We start from the raw sequence: 19,983 nt of genomic DNA on the forward strand, positions 1-19,983 counted from the left end.
CTCAATAAGTATACATATAAAAGATTAAATCAAAGATTTAGTTTAAAACATTAAATTATGACCAAGCACAGTGGCTCATGACTGTAATACCAGCATTTTGGGAGGCCAAGGCAGGAGGACTGCTCCAGGCCAGGAGTTCAAGACCAGTCTGGGCAATATAGCAAGACTCTGTCTCTACAAAAATAAAAATAACAAAATTAGCCAGGTGTGGTGGTGCATACCTATAGTCCTAACTACTCGGGAGGCTGAGGCAGGAGGATCGCTTCAGCCTGGGAGGTCGAGGATGCAGTGAGCTATGATCGTGACACTGCACTGCAGTCTGGGCAACAAAGTGAGACCCTGTCTCAAAAAAAAAAAAACCTATTAAATTATAAAAGTCAGATATAAGAGAAGTGATCCATAATGTCTGTGATGAAGTCTAAATATCACCCAAGCCCAAAGTCATTAAACATTGACAAACTTAGCTATACATATATATAAATTTCTCCCCAGTTAAAAGTTTTTCAGCTCAAAAAGGTAAACAAATTAGAAACAAAAGTACAACTGACCCTTGAACAACTCGGAGGTTAGGGGCACTGACCCCCGATGCAGTTTAAAATCTGCCTATAGGATACCCCAAAAACTTAACTATCAATAGCCTCCTGTTGACCAGAAGACTTGCCAGTAACATCAACAGTTTACCCATATTTTGTATCTTATATATATTATATACTGTAATCTTACAATCAAGCTAGAGAAAAAATGTTATTCAGAAAAGCATAAAGAAGAGAAAATACATCTCCGATTCATTAAGTGGAAGTGGTTTTCCTCTCTGTCTACATGTTGAGTGGGCTGAGGAAGTGGGGGGTCTTGTTCTCTCGGGGTGGTAGAGGCGGAATAAAACCTGCATAAGTGGACCTTTGAGTTCAAATTTGTGTTTTCTAGGAGTAAACTGTATCTCACAAATATAGGTCACAAAATACTATCATCTTTAATACCTATGGACAAAAGAAGTCAAGAGTTAGTCTTATAGGAAAATACAGGTACTCTTTAACATGAAAAGCTCTCAACCTTACTCCCTGTAAGAAAAATGCAAATTCAACATACAGCAAGATACCATTTTCTAACCTATCAGATGACTAGAAAAAGTCCCCAAATTTTGATAATTTCTTGAAAAGGCTGTGGGGAAACAGGTGCTCCAACAATTGCTCCTAGGAGGTAAATCTACATGACTACATGAAAGTTAACTGTTTATCAAAACTTACTCCTTTTCACCAAAAGGAAAGTAACTGTTTACAAAATCCTTTTCATTTGTTATCAAGTACATTACTGATACCAATGATAAAATTTCAACAAGGTCAGTACAGTGGACAATAGTTCTGGTCCATTTTAAGTTCCTGATATTGATGATTTTACTATGATTATGTACAAGGATGTCCTCGATTTTAGGAAATAGACACTAAAGTATCTACAGTTAAAAAGGCATTATATCTACAAGTCACTCTTAGTAAATTCAGGAAAAATAGAGGTAAACAGCAAAAACAAATGTAGTAAAATGTTAACATTTGGGGGAATATGGATGAAGGGTATATGGGAATTCCTTGTATTGTTTTGAAACATTTCCGCTGAGACTGAAATTATTCTAAAACTGAAATGTCCTTACAGATAAACGTACATGTGTGAAATGATGCAGCTACACTCATGGCCACTGCAGCATCATTCATGTTAGCAAATGGCTGCAAATTGGTTAAATTACGATACATTCACAAAATGAAACACTATTCAAGTATTTTGAAAAATAAGATATCAAGTGAAAAAAAGTAACCTGAAAAATATAATCACATTATATTATACTTCTAGAAGGAAGCCACTAGTCCTCCTGGAAAACAATCACACAGATGCCTGTGCTTGTTTAAAAGACACACAAGACAGCAGTGGTGAGCTTCCCGGGGCGGGGGCGGGGGGGGGCAGAAGGCCCCTCACAGGAGTTCTGTGTACGCAACTGTGTCTTTTGAATTGTGTGGCATGAGCATGTTTCACCTGTTTGAAAATAATTTTAAAACACATATATTCATTAAGCACCTATTATTGGTCAGGTACCACCATGCTATCCACTTTACATGGATCCTGCCATTTGTTTCTCTTTCATTTATTCTATCCTTAGTTCCACCTTACAGATGCGAAGCTGACAGCTTCAAAGTTAACTGACTTGCCCAGGGCCAGATGGCCAGTGAAGTCCATGCGATCCTAGCACCTAAGTGCAGTTTTCACAAGGAGGCCTGTCTTCCCAGTGCTACTTCAAGCACAGCATGACAAGTGCCAATTGCCATGCCAGGCATCAAAAAGTATCTGCCCTGGAACGGACTGTGGTCTAGGGGAGAAGCGGGCAGGGCAGTGTAACCAACCGTGTATGGCAGAGCATCAGAGGTGCCAAGACAGATGTGTGCATGGACGCACACCAGGAATGCAAAGACAATGCTGATTACTTCCGCAGGAGAAGGCTCAGAAACTTCTGCAGAAATAAGGTGGCCCTGTGGGTGAGCTTCGAAGGCAGATAGTTGCCAAGAAGGACTCAGCCTGAGGTACATTTATCAGATAAAAGCAATAGCAAAAGCCAGATGTGAAGGTGAGTCCCAGAAACTTCTAGTTCAATATGGCTGGGGTAAAGGATGTCTGGTGGGACTAGCAAGAGTCAGAAGTGCAGGCAGGGCTAAATTACAGAAAGCTTCCATGCTGCAGAAAGTTTCTTGGCAGGAGAGAAAAAAAGCCCAGACGTGTTCTCTTCAGTCTTCGGTTAGCTCCCATGCAAGAGAGGGTGCCACGGGCCATCCAGTCAGCTTCATCTCCAGCATTAACTGGGCCATCAGGAGGACGAGGATGACCAAAGAGGAAGGCCACTGGCCAGACACGGGTAGGGTAGGCAGGCAGGGGCAATGTAGTAACCAGAAAGACATCTGTGGGTTCTTCTGTGGGATCAGAGAGCACCTACTGTAATCAGAACATTCCAAGTAGAGCACCTGGGATGGATGTGCCTGCTCTTTGGGGGCAAAATCCAAATGCTGGTTCCAACAAAGGACCCTGGCCTGCTGGGAGCATCGAAAGATCCCCCAGATGCCTGACAGGTACATACAGAAGGTCTAGCCCAGAAGACAGTCATGGTGACACAAAGTCTTTCTGCTTTCAAGGACCAGAACATCAAATATTCAGAAGTAACTACTATCCAACAACTAATTAGAGAGGGACTCGTATCTCAGTGTCACACACAAATGCAGACTCCCCAGCCAGAGAAGACCTTTACGTGAAATACAACAGCCCGAGTCACCTTCTTGACTTTTGTTACAGAATATCTCACTGCACAGCCTAAGTGTGTGTGTGTGTGTTTTGAGACGGAGTCTCGCTGTCACCCAGGCTGGAGTGCACAATCTCAGCTCACTGCAAGCTCCGCCTCCTGGGTTCACGCCATTCTCCTGCCTCAGCCTCCCAAGTAGCTGGGACTACAGGCGCCCGCCACCGCGCCTGGCTAGTTTTTTTGTATTTTTAGTAGAGATGGGGTTTCACCATATTAGCCAGGATGGTCTCAATCTCCTGACCTTGTAATCTGCCTGCCTCAGCCTCCCAAAGTGCTGGGATTACAGGTGTGAGCCACCGCACCTAGCATTTGTTTGTTTTTTATGTTTTTGTTTGTTTGTTTTAAAAAAAACACCCTCTCAGTAGCAGACCTACTAGAACACTGGGAACACTTCATTCAAACCTGGTGGAACCACAGCCAAAAATCTTACCAAATAATCAGTACACAAATCAGAAGTGACAGGTCAGTGCTGGGTCTCGGGGCTTCACACAAAAGCCTCTGACATGGTTTGGCTCTGTGTCCCCACCCAAATCTCACCTTGAATGCTAATAATCCCCACATGTCATGGGAGGGTCCTGGTGGGAGGTAACTGAATCATGGGGGTGGGTTTCTCCTATGCTGTTCTCTTGACAGTGAGTAAGTCTGATGGGGTCTGATGGTTTTATAAACGGTAGTTACCCTACACATGCCTCTCCTGTAGCCGTGTAAGATGTGACCGCCATGATTGTGAGGCCTCCCCAGCCATGTGGAACTATGAGTCAATTAAACCTCTTTCCTTTATAGATTACCCAGTCTCTGGTGGTCTTTATTACAAGCATGAGAACAGACTAACACAGCCTCTTACATAAACCTGGCCCTCAACTAATGACAGATTTATAGATATGCTGCTAGGACTGGGCCAACAGAAGCATGCAACTGGATATCTGAAACTGTAAATCGAGGAACGGATCCTGCTGATGAAATGGAGCTAGTAGAATCTTTTTATTTATTTATTTATTTCTGTATTTAGACATGGAGTCTCACTCTGTCACCCAGGCTGGAGTGCAGTGGTATGATCGCAGCTCACTGCAACCTCTGCCTCCTAGGTTCAAGCCATTCTCCTTCCTCAGCCTCCTGAGTAGGTGGGACTACAGGTGCGCACCATCACACCCAGCTAATTTTTGTATTTTTAGTAGAGGCAGGTTTCACCATGTTGGCCAGGCTGGTCTCGAACTCCTGACCTCAGGAGATCCATCCACCTTGGCCTCCCAAAGTGCAGGGATTACAGGTGTGAGCCACCATGCCTGGCCAGTAGAATCTTTTTAACAAATACTACAGTCTGCTGGGTTTTTCAGCACTGACCAGGAAGATGATGTTGATTTTCTGGCCAGGTTTTCTTGGCTGGTCACAGGAAAGAGACAGTCACTGAGAGTTAGCTGGACTACATGAATTAAGAATGGGAATATCAAGATGCTCAAGAGGCACTAGGAGCTGCTGAAACAAGGGTGGCACCGATGCTGAGGTGACCAGCTCTTGACAACAGGACCTCCTCTAAGATACTGGCTTTTGCTGTGATTATGTTCAGATTTTGAAACATCTTAGAGTGCTCTCAGATCAGTAGAAGGCTGGCACAGCAGCAATCATGTTAGTTGTCACAAAGGAACTTATGATGAAGACCATATCTTTGAAAATGAGAGTAACGATGAAGCCATGTTTGTCAACGATAAAAAAACAACAGAAGTTACTGTTGGACCAGCCAGCTCAAGCTTCACCAGTTACTGCTGGCTCCTGCGCAGTTTATATTTCGACACCGCAGCACTGGCAGGCTACACGGTTTATAGATGCTGCAGGAGCAGCAAGCTTGCTACAGAAATTGGCAGAAGCTCCTCCAAGATCGCATGGTGCCTCCTTCTCAGGTGCTGGTTCAATGGCTAGTGCTATGCAAATATGACACAGCTGTTGGTAATGCCAGGAGTAAACTCTTATCAGCATAGATCTGTGACATGAGTTTTTCGGAACTTGTCAGACAGGAAAGTTCCTCACAGCTGAACCTCAACACATTCCGTGGGTATTAATTGCTTTCTTAGATCACAGGGGGTCTGCAACACTGTAGTGCAAAAGCATGCAGCAGAACTGCTTAGCAGTTCTTCAGATTTGTCAGATCTCTCAAGAAACAATGAATCCTTTCATTGAGGATATTCTGAATAGAACAGAAGACTTATCAGGGCTTTCTCCACTGAGAAGCGTTAGCAGTCCTTACTGAAGAACAATCAACTATTTGTTTATGAGACAGCTGGAGTACCAATTATGGACAGCAAACACCCATCAAAAAGGAAGCAAACATTAACTGAGGAATCCGTGGACTCCACTGATGGACAAATTTAAACTTCTGTTAGGAACACTGATGCTGACAGCAGAGGAAGAAAGGGCAACATCTATAACAGACTGCCTCAACCATGCTGCTGGACTTGCCAGAGCAGCAAGCAGCCTGGGGAATGGCATGGCTGTTCCGAGGCTCTAAGCTGTTTACAGATACTCTCATCGGCCCTCAGCTGTGCCTCACAGAAGGATATGCTCAGAAGCAGAGTTCCCATGTTCCTCCTCATTGCATGATTACTTGCCTGGAGGAAGAAGTCCTTCTATTCCTCTTGTCTGCTCAGACACGTGCTCAAAGACTACCAAGGAAGAGACCCCCAGCAACTCATTCCTTTTAGCAAGCAGATTACAGCCAAGCCTAAGACACAGGTATCCCCATTTTATGACAGATGCTCATGCCTCTGCTCATGCAGTTGTTGAAGAATTGCTCTGACCAGCAGAAGAAAACCACCAGTCTGCTGCTGAGAAAGGCAGATGCTGCGGAGGAGTTACTTTGCCTCCCTTCTGTCAGTCACAGGCAGTGGAATGAGTGAAGGTACAGAGAACAGAGAATGAGTGCTGGTTACTTTCTCACAGGAGCAGCTGAATATCCAGATCCAAGTGCACAGAAATAGGTTTTGTCCTTCAAAGTTGAGAACCTCAGGGAGGTTCAGAGGGACTATGGAATTTCTTGCTCCTGTTTATAAGTGCATTGCCCCCATGTGGTTCCCAGAACCTTGAAAACAAATCTCTGTCCTGGCAGGTGCACAAACAGTGCTGGCTGATGTGGTTACACAGCGACACTGAGAACAGTGCATCTCAGATGCAGCCCAGGATGCACTGAGCATCTTCACCAAGGAAACCTGCCCTCCTCACATGCTGCCCTAGAAATGATTTAGGACTTTTATCAAGTGCTTCAGCAGCCTGAAGCTAAAGCTTTACAAGAATTATTTAAAGTACTCTTCCAGGGAGGAAACCCTAAGGACTGCATCTCCTTGGGTCTACTTCACAATGAGAATTCCAGTTAATAATTTAGGGGGAAAAAAACCATTTTTGTGTGCCATTCACACTAGCATTTTTAACACTGCTTTGGGCTTACTGCAGTACACTTACTGAGGATTTTCTGATATGAGGTCTGTTGCACTCATGGATGCAGACCCCACAGAGAAGGAGAAGGGCTACCTGCACTTAACTTTTACGCAATTATAAAAATCAAATTTATCTGAGCTGTAAGCACTTGGCAGACCACAAACCACAAAAGAAGAACATGGGAGAAGGTTTGTTACAGGGAATTTTAAAAAGCACATTTGCAGAGATAATGATTTTAAAAAGCAGATGAGTCTAAGAGCCACACCATCCTGGAGCCCGTGGACTGAAACAGGACAGCAGGACACCAGTCAATTACAGACCAGTACAGTATATCGAAGTTCACAGCGATGACCCCAGGTCATCAAGAAGTGGCTAAGTTCACAAGATCACACTCTGATCTAAGAAGGTAAAGTATGCAACGACTTTTAGAAAAGTTTCCATACACAATAGTTTCACTATACCATACCATTTTCATCCTTAAAGGAATCAATCATCAGCTTTCCAGAATACCATTCACCATGATTTCTAGATAGCCAGTATTTCACCACAATAAATGTCTTTTTTTTTTTTTTTTTTTTTGAGACAGAGTCTCACACTGTTGCCAGGGCTAGAGTCCAATGGCATGATCTCGGCTCACTGCAAACTCCGCCTCCCGGGTTCAAGCGATTATCCTGCCTCAGCCTTCCGAGTAGCTGAGATTATAGGTGCCTGCTACCACACCCAGCTAATTTTTTGTATTTTTAATAGAGATGGGGTTTCACTATGTTGGCCAGGTTGGTCTCGAACTCCTGACCTCGTGATCCACCTGCCTTGGCCTCCCAAAGTGCTGGGATTACAGGCATGAGCCACTGCACCCAGTCATAAATTTCAAACTTTACTAAAAATTTACAATGATTTATGTGTCACAAGTTGTATGACAACTATAAAAGCATTGTTAAATTTTTACTATAACTTCTTCAAACAAAGCAAATCCCGCCAAAAACATTCAATCTGATAAAAGTGAATAAATCAAAAGCAACAATTTTACATGGTGGAGTATGCGTAACTTAGGAACATAATGAAGGTTAGTTATAAGCAATTAATGCTATGACTTATGAGACAAGAGTAGTTTTCCTCATGGTCTTTCTAAGGTATCAAATGATATTCCATCCTTGGAGAGGCATTTTCAGATATAATCACTATGTTAAAAGTGCACTGGTCATTGAAAAGTTTTAATTAAAAGGAACATCTTTAAATAGAAACATGTTCCCAGGCTAAGAGTGGTAGCTCATGCCTGTAATCCCAGCATTTTGGGAGGCTGGGGCAAGAGGATCACTTGAGGCCAGGAGTTTAAGACCAGCCTGAGCAACATAGCAAGACCTCAGCTCTGCAAAAAAAAAAAGTTTTTCACTAGCCATATGTGGTGGCACATGCCTGCAGTCCCAGCTACTCAGGAGGTTGAGGCAGGAGGATTACTTGAGCCCAGGAGTTCAAGGCTACAGTGAGCTATAATCGCACCACTGTACTGTAGCCTGGACAACACAGCAAGACCCAGTCTCAAAAAAAAAAAAAAAAAAAAGTCCCCATGGTTTTCTCATAACACAAAAACAAAAACAGAAACAAAATAAAACAAAAAAAAGCACTGGCTCCAACTTGTACTAGGGATCCCATGAATGTAATGGGTAATTATTAGAACTGCATGCACTTGCTCAGTATTCTACATGTGTATTTTATTGATTCAAATAGTCCAGAAATTACCTAATCGTTATCAACTCTGTAAACACAGCACTCCAAACTAGAACACCGTACAGGAAGGTTTCCTGCAATTCCATGTGGAATTCCTCGGCTAGCGCTTGGTGCAGGGAGAAAGCTGCTTCCAGCACATGCGGGTGAAGGTCTGGAAGGAGCAGCACAGGGTGGCGCTCACCTTCTCGGTCTAAGGATCATGGCTATGTGGTACTTTCAGGAAGGAGAAGGTCTGACATGGCTCCTCACTCAGTGGCTTGCTGCCCAGGTGAAAGCATCTAATTTAGCACAATAAGTAGAGACAGTGGCCCATGGGGCTCAGGCGGGCACTCGCACACAGGTAATAAATCTGCATCAGATGATCAGGAACACATAACACAACTGTAACCTGGAAGGCTACCACACAGCTAATCAAAATACATGGAAATGGCTCCTGTTTCCCTTTCTTGCCCTGCTAGATACCAGGAAACTGCGTGGGAGAAACTGCTTAGATTCCAGCATCCTGCCTTTCACCTGGGGAGAAGAAGGCCAGATCAAGGGGAAGAAGAGCAGGACTTGTGTTGTTTGAGAAACAAGAACTTCACAATCATGTTATAAATAAGAAAATGTATTCTAGGAAAGAAGTGTTAACAGAAATGGCAATGTTATTCCATGCTTTGTTGCAAGAATGCACTTGTTCCCCAAGACACCTGGGAAAGGTTTTTACAGGAACAGTTTTGCCAAAAAGACAAGAATCTATCTTTTTCAAGAAAGATGTAGTAAATTCCTGCTCCTGCAGAAAGAGCCATATTGAGCACTGTGGAGTGTTCAGAAATGAAAAGGCTGTATTCCCAGCCAGAAAGAGCTTATTACCTAGAAGGGACAGTAGACTGCATCTGTGCACAATTAACATGAGAAAATGCAAGAATCCTAAACACTCTAAGTGCTGTGGGAGATAGGACAAGGAAAAGCACCTCTCAGAGTCCGTCCATGAGGAGGAGCACTGAAGATGCTTGAATGACGGAGCACTAAAGATGCTTGAATGATGGCCAAGATTTGACAGAGACCAGAGGGAGAGGGAAAAGGAAGGCATCCTTGCTGCAGAAAGCTGCAGAAAGCATGATGTGCAGAAACACAGGGACGCCTAGAAACAGTAGGAATCCAGTTTCAGTATGATGTATAGTAAGTTTGTGCCTAGAAGCACAGAGGGAGGAAGGATTGGAAATGCAGGCTGGACAGGTAATAGGATACTCAGGAGCCAAGAAATGGATCTTGGAGTGGAACGGGAAAGGGTGAGGTGTGGAGGAGGGAGCTGTGCTGCAGGGGTCCTTTGAAGAAGAAGAGGAAAGGACTAGAAAGAAAAAACTAGGAACATGTTTCTAGAATCACATGACTGGATGCCAGAAGCACCAAGGGCGAGAATAACTGAAGCAAAGCCATGGATCTCAGTGGAGAGGAGGCACCTAAGCAGAGCAGAGACAGAACAGTCAGAGACAACAAGCTTTCAAGCCCCGGCGAGGAGTCAGGACAAACTGAATACAGGAAAGAAGCTAGGTTAAGGAGAAGAGATAAATTTAAGAAATGTTATGGCTGTTATTTTTATTTTTAAATACCAACCAACTACAGCTAGCTACAAAACATTCAACAAACATATCCTATCACCTTCAGAGGAAAAAAGAAGGGCATATTTCTTAAAAACCAGAAATATGCTATCCCAATGTCTAAACTTTAAAGTTTAGCAAAATTACCAGGTAGAAATGGTGATTTCTTCTTTATCATTTTTTTTTCTTTTTTATCCAGTTTCTCCGGGCTTTCCTGTTCTTTTTCTTGCTCTGCATCTGTAGGGTCCGTCTGCTCATTTGAAACGCTGGAAACATCTGGGTTTTGAACCTGTGGTGCAGAGGTCTTGGCATGGCTGGAGTCATTAGGATGTGCTGCAACTGGAATTGAAGACAGCCCACTGTTTTCTAAGGCTTGCTAAGACAGAACAAAACTAAAAGGTTAGAAGATAACGATGGCCCAAATCTGCCTACCAAAATCAATCACAAAGCTTTACCTATAGAATTCTAATTCCACTCCAAGAAACAAGAATCTACAATTCCAAGTAATCACTTAGCAGTGAGGCTTCCAACCCTTTCAGGCTGTAACATCTTTTCTGATATATGACATTCTGCCCCCACCCAAAGTAATATAAGCATTTATATTTCTAATTAAAATTTATTTGACTTTCAGGAATCTTACCTCACACAACTTTGGTTGTCTCTAAATAAATTTGGGAATCCCTATCTGAAGGCTTTTGAGTTACACTGGGCTTAACTTTAAGGTATCGGCTATAGAACGACACCCTGAGATTCCTCATACCCCTGGCCAGCTCTTCCCCATGAAGGTATAGGAGGAAGGTTAAACAAGTAACAGAGAGACAGGAGGAGAAGGCAGGCCCCCTCTTTTTAGAAGCGAAGAGCTAGTGTGAAGTAGCGGTGGACTAGAAGGCTGGGGGCTCTGTGCTCCTGCCCCACCCCTCTCCCACATGTGTAGGTGCTGCCCACACACCTGAGAGAAGGCCAGGCAGTATGAACGCTCTCAGAATTGTCGACACCCATGACTGTCTCCAAATTATAAACCAGAACCTCAAGAAAGAACAAAATACTTTTTCCACCTCTGTCAACATAAATAGATACAACTTCTGAAAAGGCTGTTCTTTTCAAGTAAGTTCATTTACAGAAAAAAAAATAAAAGTTTATGATTTTTTTAATGTATAGATGAATAAATCATTTGAATGTTGTGCCGTCCATAAGCAATTAAGTAGGCATATTAATTTCTTTCAGTTCAGGCACATTTTTCATGAGGATACCCTGACTCTGACAAGTCCTACAGATTTATTTCTCAATTATCATCCCTGGTTTCTGACCCAGCACGAGCGCGTAAGCCTCACACCGCAGGGAAGCATGCTTCACCTGTAAAATGTCCTGGTTGATGCCCACTGTGATGCTCAGCTGCTGCCCAGGCTGCGGGGACTGCCCTGACTCCACCGGCCCCGGCTCTGAGAGCTCCAGGAGCTGCTGGATGACGTCGCTCACTGCCTGGGAGCTTGGCTGGCTTGAGGCTGACGTGGCTTGGGCTTCTGTCTGTTGAAGAGGTAACGTCTGAAAGAGTGTGGCCTGAAACACAGAAACATTTTCATTAAAAATACAATTTTGCTCTTCAATTTAAAAAGGAAAATTAAAAAAAAAAAAAAAAGGCAATACCCTCCTTAAGGGTGTTAAAATCTAAAAGTATCCTAACACATAAATTTTAAATATCATGTCTCACTGATTCTTGTGTTTGGCACGATATTGGCTCTTAACATACACAATAAATTGTTCTAATGCAATTTTTTACAGTTTTTTCAAGTGGGCAGTAGAGACTCAAGATGGCAGATTGAGCGCACGAACCCTCACCTTCCTGTTAGCTCATAAAATTGAAGTGAAGGAATTTTAAAAATATCAAGTTATACAAATTTAAAAAGTAGGAAAGAAACCACTGCAGTCAAAATAATTCAACACATTTGTGAAAAATTCTTCCTGCAGGGAGACTGGAGGAATAAATGCACGGTAATGCTACAGCCAAGAAAACTTAAGTCAGAGGAAAGGGCTGTGATGGGAGAGCCAGTCCCACCCTGCAGGGCTTGGGAATCCAAAACGTCCCACCCAGAAGAGGACGGATGGCAGGGAAACTACCCGTACAACACTGTGCGGGTAGGGACAGGACACTCTACCTTTGTCAAAACCCATAGAATGGACAACTCTGAGAGTGAACCCTGACAGAAACTACGGACTTTGGTTAATAATAGTAATATATCCACATTCATTCACCAGTTGTAACAAATGTACCCGACCAATGTACCATGTCAGAAATGGGGGAAACTGAGCATGAGAGCAAGAGGGTATATATGGTAGATCTCTGCACTTTCTGCCGAAATTGTCTGTAAATCCAAAACTGCCCTAAAATTCAAGTCTGTCAATTTAGAAAATAAAAATAAAAACAGAACAAAAAGTATTAGGACCAAAAATGAACGCCCCTGTCTTCCTCCACGGAGGAAGTGGCAGACAGGCACGCACTTTGAGGCAAAAAAAAAAAAAGAGGAATCTCTAAATATCTTTTATCGCTAAAAAAGATAAAAAAGAATAAATGACCTGGGAAGAACTAGGGCACCTTTTGTGGCACTAAATTCCCAGACTAAGTATAAGTCTTTTGTGTTCTGCCACCAGGGTCCCGTGAAGGGCTGGTTCCCCTGGCCACTCACACTCAGTGACCCCTGGATCAACAAGCACCATCCACGTGTCAACAGTTCACACACAGGCTAGTGCTGCCCTTTCCTAAAACACAAACAGGCAACCAAAGATGATGAGGTAGGCCCAGGAGAGAGAAGGGGAGATGACCCCAGGCAAGTAACTCAATGAGCACAAAAAACTTTTTAAAACAGAATGCTTATTGGATTTCAGAAAAAGTGCATCAAACAAGAAAAAAAAAACTCATGAAAAAGAAACAATCAGATCATCACAAAGCAGAGCTCTCAGAAATTAAAAATCTTACTTAAAAAAAAAAAAATCAAAAGAGTCATAAGATAAAGCTGAGGAGACGTCTCCAGGCCAGGCCTGGTGGCTCATGCCTGTAATCTCAGGGCTTTGGGAGGTTGAGGTGGGAGGATCGCTTGAGGCCAGAAGTTTGGACCAGCTTGGGCAACATAGTGAGACCTTGTCTCTACAAAAAATTTAAAAATTAGTCGAGCATGGTGGCATGCACCTGTAGTGCCAAGTACTCGAGAGGCTGAGACAGGAGGATTACTTGAGCCCAGGAGTTCAAGGTTACATTGAGCTATAATCACGCCACTGCACTCCAGCCTGGCTGACAGACAAAAAAACCTCAGGGCTGAAAAAGGCCAAGAGTTAGAAAATGTGAAAGGTAAAATAAGAGACACGTAGAGTCAATCCTGGCAACTGGACACTGATTCCTAGAGCGTCCTGAAAAAGAATATATATAATTTAACTTCTAATGTTCTTACCTGCCCAAATAAGAGTATAAGGTAAGGGAGATTCCAGGTTTCTAAATCCCTATAACTACATTTCTTTCTATTGAGAATATAAATGTTTAAAATGATCTGGACTATTATTCCAGATTATTCACTACATCTATGTTTTGATTTGCATATTGCCAAAGGAAATGATGAAAATTAATATTCGGTTGATTTACACAACATTAAAAATTTTATTTAAAAAAATTCAGACCAAAATACAATGTTGAAGACATAATTAGTGGACTCTAACTATTCTCCAGCTTTATAATTCATTTTACAACATTCTATCTGGTCAAGAATAAACTGAGGAACCATCCCACACTGCAAATATTATGAAAAAAGAAAAGAAAAAACAAACACTAAAGGTAAACCTAATGTTTAAAAACTAAGTATTAATTAGACTTATTTTCCATACTGGTAGGAGGCAACTGTTGACATAACACAACCAAGTAACTGCATTCATAAGCATACATTAAAACTTCCGACACTTGTATTTAATGTCTACTACTATTAAGATACCATAGTTGATGCTTAAATTTTACCATTTATTAATCTGTTGAGAGGCTAGTGCAGTACAAGTAACTAAATGAGGCTGAGATAAGATGCCTACAGAAAAAATAAGTGTGTATGTCCCTGCGTATGTGTGTGTGTGTGTGTATGTGTGTATGTGTGTGTGTGTATGCGTGTGTGTGTATGCGTGTGTGTGTGTGTGTATGTGTGTGTGTGTATGTGTGTGTGTGTATGTGTGTGTGTGTATGTGTGTGTGTATGTGTGTGTGTGTATGTGTGTGTGTGTGTATGTGTGTGTGTGTATGTGTGTATGTGTGTGTGTGTATGCGTGTGTGTGTATGCGTGTGCGCACGCGCGCACCTGTCTACACAGTCTCTCTGTGTGTAGGCATATGTATTTAGAGTCATATAATTTTTAACCACATGTACTGAAAAATATAATTTAGTTTCAAAAGTCCAAAGACTTGGGAAAAAGTATCACTGCCACATAAGAAAAGAGAAATATTACCTACAAAGGATAATTAATTCTTAAATTATAACGTAAAGACAAAGAATATTCAATAATCATCAATAACATTGTAGAAATTATTTCACAAATTAATGATTACAGTTTGTCTTATTTTTACAGATTCAGATGACAGTCTGAATCAAAGTCATCTAATTCTCAAATTTAAAAAGATTGACTTTAATTCTTTAAAAATTTGCACCTTTTCTCCATATAAAAAATTTTCATAGCAACTTTCCACTACTAAATGTTCAATTGTAAAGGTCATATTGAAAATGACAGATTTTAGTTTAAAAAGAAGTTCTTCCAAATTACTAAACTTACCGTTAAAACATGAGCAGTCTCTGTGGAACTTGTTGAATTCTGTGGCCCACCCATGTGCATCTTGCTGATATGCGTGTTTAAGCTGCCTAAACTTTTAAATACACAACTACATTCTGTACAGTTATAGGTAGGACCATTCTTGACCTTAAAGAATAAAAAAGAAAAAAATGATGTTTCACAATTAATTGTTAAATTTAAACATTTAAATTATGGCAAATCATAATTTACCATTCCATTCAAAATGACAGAAATAATCTAACCCTTCAACATTACCTTTTTTCTTTTAAATTAGATAGTTCTAGAATCAATGACCCAACTCTTTAAACAATATTGCCGGTATAAGATGAATTGAAATTTCAGTCTTTTCTAAAAAGTAGAAATTATTCAAGAGTGAGAAAACACATTTTTCAATTATTGTAATTTAATAAAAACAAACTGTCAGGCATAAGATGTTCTCGGTTTTTTAAACAGCTGAATACAATGTTCAATAGTGAAGGCCAGACAGTTATATATAAATACATACTACACCAAATATGCTTTCAGATGGCCAAAACCACAGAGGTTAGGAAAGACGGTCATAATGATATATGAACTTTTCATCAATTTTGATATTCTGTATCAACAACTAATTTTCTTTTTTGTGAGATGCTCTGTCGCCCAGGCTGGAGTGTAGTAGCGCGATCTTGGTTCACTGCAACCTCTACCTCCCAGGTCAAGTGATTCTTCTGCCTCAGCCTCCCGAGTAGCTGGGATTACAAGCGCCTGCCACCGTGCCCAGCTAATTTTTGTATTTTAGTAGAGATGCGGTTTTGCCATATTGGCCAGGCTGGTCTCGAACTCCTGACCTCAGGTGATCCACCTGCCTCGGCCTCCCAAAGTCCTGGGATTACAGACGTGAGCCATCACACGTCTAACAACTAATTTTGGCCTAACAACTAATTTTAAAACTATGATAAATCCAGAAACTATGGAAACCAGTAAAATGAGTAAGAACAGCTATGAACAGAGAAAATATCTAAAATATTATTTCTCATTACTAAAACCCAGTGTTAGTTACTGTAGAACTATGAAGGCTAGCTTGAAAACTCATTGGCCCCCTCTGAACTTGAGTAAGACTTCCATTCTGTTTCTGGTACCTAAGAAGCAAATTTAGATTCCTCACAGGACTGGATAATATTTACAAACCAACTTTTAGAGGCTGTTTCTGGAACAACCCATTCTAGTACAGGTCCAAGAGCACCTCTCAGTGGCAACAGGCAAGTCTCTGGGCCCTTTAGTATAGGGGGAGTTTTCTACACTCAAGAGTACTAGCAAGTACCTCACAAGGCTGCTCTAAGGTTCCAGTGAGGTATGTCTGTGTGCTACACAAATACACGATCCTTCCTATGCAATCATCTTCACCCAGAGGCAACACCACAAGAATGACTTACAACAGCCCAAATGTATTCTTCTGAAATCTAAAGGTAACCTCAGTACCTCACTAATACTGACATGCCTTCCTAATGTCTCTGGGTCTTAGATATGAAAATGATTAACTCATTGAACATGGAACTCTGAATCTGTTCATAAAACTACGTGAGATGTGCAGGAGTTTTTTCTCAGTTTAGATTCTCTTTTTCATTTTAGACATTCTGTTTATCTAAGATCAAAGACAGCTTCTACTTGTTTTTATTAAATTTGGATAGTGAGTGTTAACTCTAAGTTCACTTCAGTGTTAGTTAAGGTATTACTCTAAGGAAAAAATTAAGAGATACACATTTGCTCTTAAGAATATGATAGTTTTTGTTCTGCAAAATCGTTTCATAGGATATATTGATCCATGATATAAGTATTTGTGTTGTTTAAATATTTCTTTGTATTCACAATTAGAATATAAATCAATAAGTCATGACGGTTAGTTAGAGCAAAGGTTGACCTGCTTTACAGAAATACTTGCAGAGGATCTACACAACAGTATGCTCTGCAGACAACAGAAAATTACCATGGGAAATCACCATTTTCGTCGAAAGCGTGGACAAGCAGCATGGAAGGAAATGAACAAAGCAGGTCTCTGTCCAAGAGGGAATGGACATGTACCATATGAGCTCTGTAGTATTAGCAGTTAGAAAAACACTTTTTTCCCAATTTTATTTCTTACCTTTTAATTTCTTACACTTGCCTGTGTTTCAAGTTTGCTAAAGGGATGAAATACATTATTGAGAACGATGGACTATAACTAACAAAGGTATTAGAATTATTTTCAAATATTTATTCACCAAAGCCACGCTGTCAGCAAGAAGACAAAAAGAGAGTAGTTTATATTTCTTCCACATGTAATAAACCAAAAAAATTCCCACGTATGTATTTTCTAAAACAGGGTCTGCTCGGCACAAAATCAATCTGCATTTTTAAAAATGGAAAATAATTTCTCAGGTCCGTTTTTAACCCAAAAGATACCTACTGTCCCCTGAGAAATACTGCTTATGCCCCCAACCCATGTTTACCTCTGAGTGGACTCGCTGCACATGCGACTGAAGATTCCCTTTCTGAGAGAAGGCGGCAGGACAGAAGGCACAGGCGTGGGGCTTTTCACCTGTGTGCTTGATCATGTGGGTCTGCAGTGCCCCCTTCTGGTTAAAAGCTTTTCCACATTCACTACATTTAAACGGCCTTTCGCCTAGAGAGGGAGAAAAATGATCAAAATATAATTTCATATTGTATGGGCATCTTACGGATTAAAAAGAACAACATTGAAGTTACCCAAACCTATCCCTCTGGCCAGAATGTCTCCCCAGAACTCTACATGCATATATACAAGTGTCTACTTTAAATCTCAAAATTAACACGTCAAAACCGCACTTGTCCATCTCCCAAACTGTTCCACCTGCGGGCTTCATCAGGCAATGCCGTCTTTCCAGGGGATCAGCAAAAAACCTTGGAGTCATCCGTATCTTTGGTTTCTCTCACGTTTCACACTCAATAATAACTTCAAAATACAGCCAGAGCAGCCCTGCTTCCTGTCTAAACCACCACCCCAGGCTAAGGCACTCTCCCATCACTCAAAGCTTCTGAAACCACCTCCAACTTGACTCCCTGCTTCCACCCTGGCCCCCTCCTAGGCTGCTCTCAAAACAACAGACACAATGACCCTCTTGAAGTCCGAGCAAGTCACTTGTCTGCTTAAAATCCTCAAAGGCTTCCAAATCCCCCCCAGAGTAAAATCAAAGTTCTTCTAATACTCAGCAGAGGAGGTGCCAGTGCTGTGGTTCCCCCACCGGCTGTTGTCAGCTCCCCTGCCCCTGCTCTCTCACTCCCTCTACCCACTCCTGCCACCGCCCTCAGACACACCAGGCAGGTTTCCACTTCTGGGCCTCTGAAATCCACCACCTGGGTGGTTCTCCCCCAAGTATCCCCAAGACTTGCTCTCTCAGAATCTTCAGGCCTTTACTCAAATTCCCCTTTGCACTGAGCACTTTCCAGTCCATTCTATTTAACATTAAAATCTCCCGTCTTCCCTGGGAACCCCTGGCCCCGTTCTCTGCTTGATTTTTCTGCAGACTTCTCGGCATTTGACCTTTTACATTTTACTCAATGTTCATCTCCCCTCCCTAGAATGCATGCTCCAAGAAGGCAAGCGCTTGTGCACTGCAGCTCTTCAGCACCTAGAACAGGGCCTCGTGCACACCAGCACACAGTACAGATCTGATGAATGAAGGAATGAGCGAAAAGACAAAATCGAGTTAGGTAAGAGCCTAACTGCAAGGCTACTTAAATTTCTAGTCTTACTAAATTTTCACTCCCTAAGAAACCAAAAGCAGCTGAGTTCATAGTAACATCAGATCTCTGCTTCTCTGAACAGCTTTAGGGTTAAATAAGTGAATGAGATATAACAAGCTTGGGGACAGTACACAAATGGGAAACAACCCTGCTTTAACTCAGAGGGGCAAGGGTGTGAAAGAGGAGGACAGGCAGTCAGGAGGCACGGTGAGAGTGTGGCCCGGTCACGGCACTGCCCGTATGGGGACAGGACAAGAGGACAGGCAGGCAGGAGGCACAGTGAGAGTGCGGCCCAGTCACAGCACTGCCCGCATGGGGACAGGAGACGAGGACAGGCAGGCAGGCAGGAGGCACAGTGAGAGTGCGGCCCAGTCACAGCACTGCCCGCATGGGGACAGGAGAGGAGGACAGGCAGGCAGGCAGGAGGCACAGTGAGAGTGTGCCCTGGTCATGGCACTGCCTGCATGGGGACAGGAGAGGAGGGCAGGTGGGCAGGAGGCACAGCGAGAGTGTGGTCCGGTCACAGCACTGCCTGTGAGGAGACACCCTTCCTGTTCTAGATGACGATGCTGCAATGTACTCAGCCTCCTTTGGACAGGAGTTCTGCTGGGTCACACACAGTCCAGGCATGGCCAGTAGGATTCTGGTCACCCCCCCCCCACATCATCACACACCCTGCGAGGCACAGCCATTGGAAGACCAAGCCCAGAACACAGAACTGCCTGAACGGCAAGCGGCCACTCCCTGCTACCTCCACCCGGGCCCGCCAGCCTCCTGTTTAAACCACACCGGCCTATGTGACTCCTGGGGCTGGGACCTGCTGCTCTCTCCAGGCAGCTCACAAGCCAACTGGAGCAACAGTGACATATGCTTCAAGTTCAGTGCAGAAGAGTACACATCACAGAATCCCAGAATGACACAAAGTATGTGATTCTACACGCCTGTGTCTCTCTAGGAGTGAGAGTATGCTTATGATGTATGGATATTTATGTATGTGTAGAAAATATCTAACGGGGTAGATATCAAACTGTTAAAGGTAAATGACATCTGAGAAGTGAACACGAGAAGGATTTGCTTTACTTTTTACTTTATCTCTACTTTGGGTAAAGTTTATAACATTTTTAAACTATTTTTTCATTGATTAAAACTTCAAAGACTACACACTAAAGCTGAATACTCTACAGACAAAATGTATTAGCACATTTACAAAAGCACTGTTTTCTTTCTCTTACTCTAGAAAATAAAAACTGATGCTCTAAAAATATCAACTTTATGCTGACATATAAACAAATGCTGAAATCATCTGAATGACTCTACAATACTCTACACAGAAATATTCACTAAAACTCTGAAAAAAAAAAAGCAATGTCACATAATTAGAA

At 42.2% G+C, this 19,983-nt stretch overlaps 1 protein-coding gene across 4 annotated transcripts in view; it reads right to left on the reverse strand.

Moving 5' to 3' along the window:
• The window catches only part of ZNF236 (zinc finger protein 236), a 159,462-nt gene that overhangs the window by 90,029 nt on the left and 49,450 nt on the right, over positions 1-19,983 (reverse strand). For all 4 annotated transcript variants that reach the window (XM_050767595.1, XM_050767593.1, XM_050767594.1 and 1 more), the window contains exons 6-9: positions 17,329-17,501; positions 14,846-14,989; positions 11,410-11,613; positions 10,204-10,432 (exon numbers count right to left, since the gene is read on the reverse strand). In XM_050767595.1, coding sequence (XP_050623552.1) covers positions 10,204-10,432; positions 11,410-11,613; positions 14,846-14,989; positions 17,329-17,501 — 750 coding nt within the window. The remainder of the gene's footprint in view (positions 1-10,203; positions 10,433-11,409; positions 11,614-14,845; positions 14,990-17,328; positions 17,502-19,983) is intronic.

This window comes from Macaca thibetana, chromosome 18, assembly GCF_024542745.1.
Source record: "Macaca thibetana thibetana isolate TM-01 chromosome 18, ASM2454274v1, whole genome shotgun sequence".
NCBI classification, from domain to species: Eukaryota; Metazoa; Chordata; class Mammalia; order Primates; family Cercopithecidae; genus Macaca; species Macaca thibetana.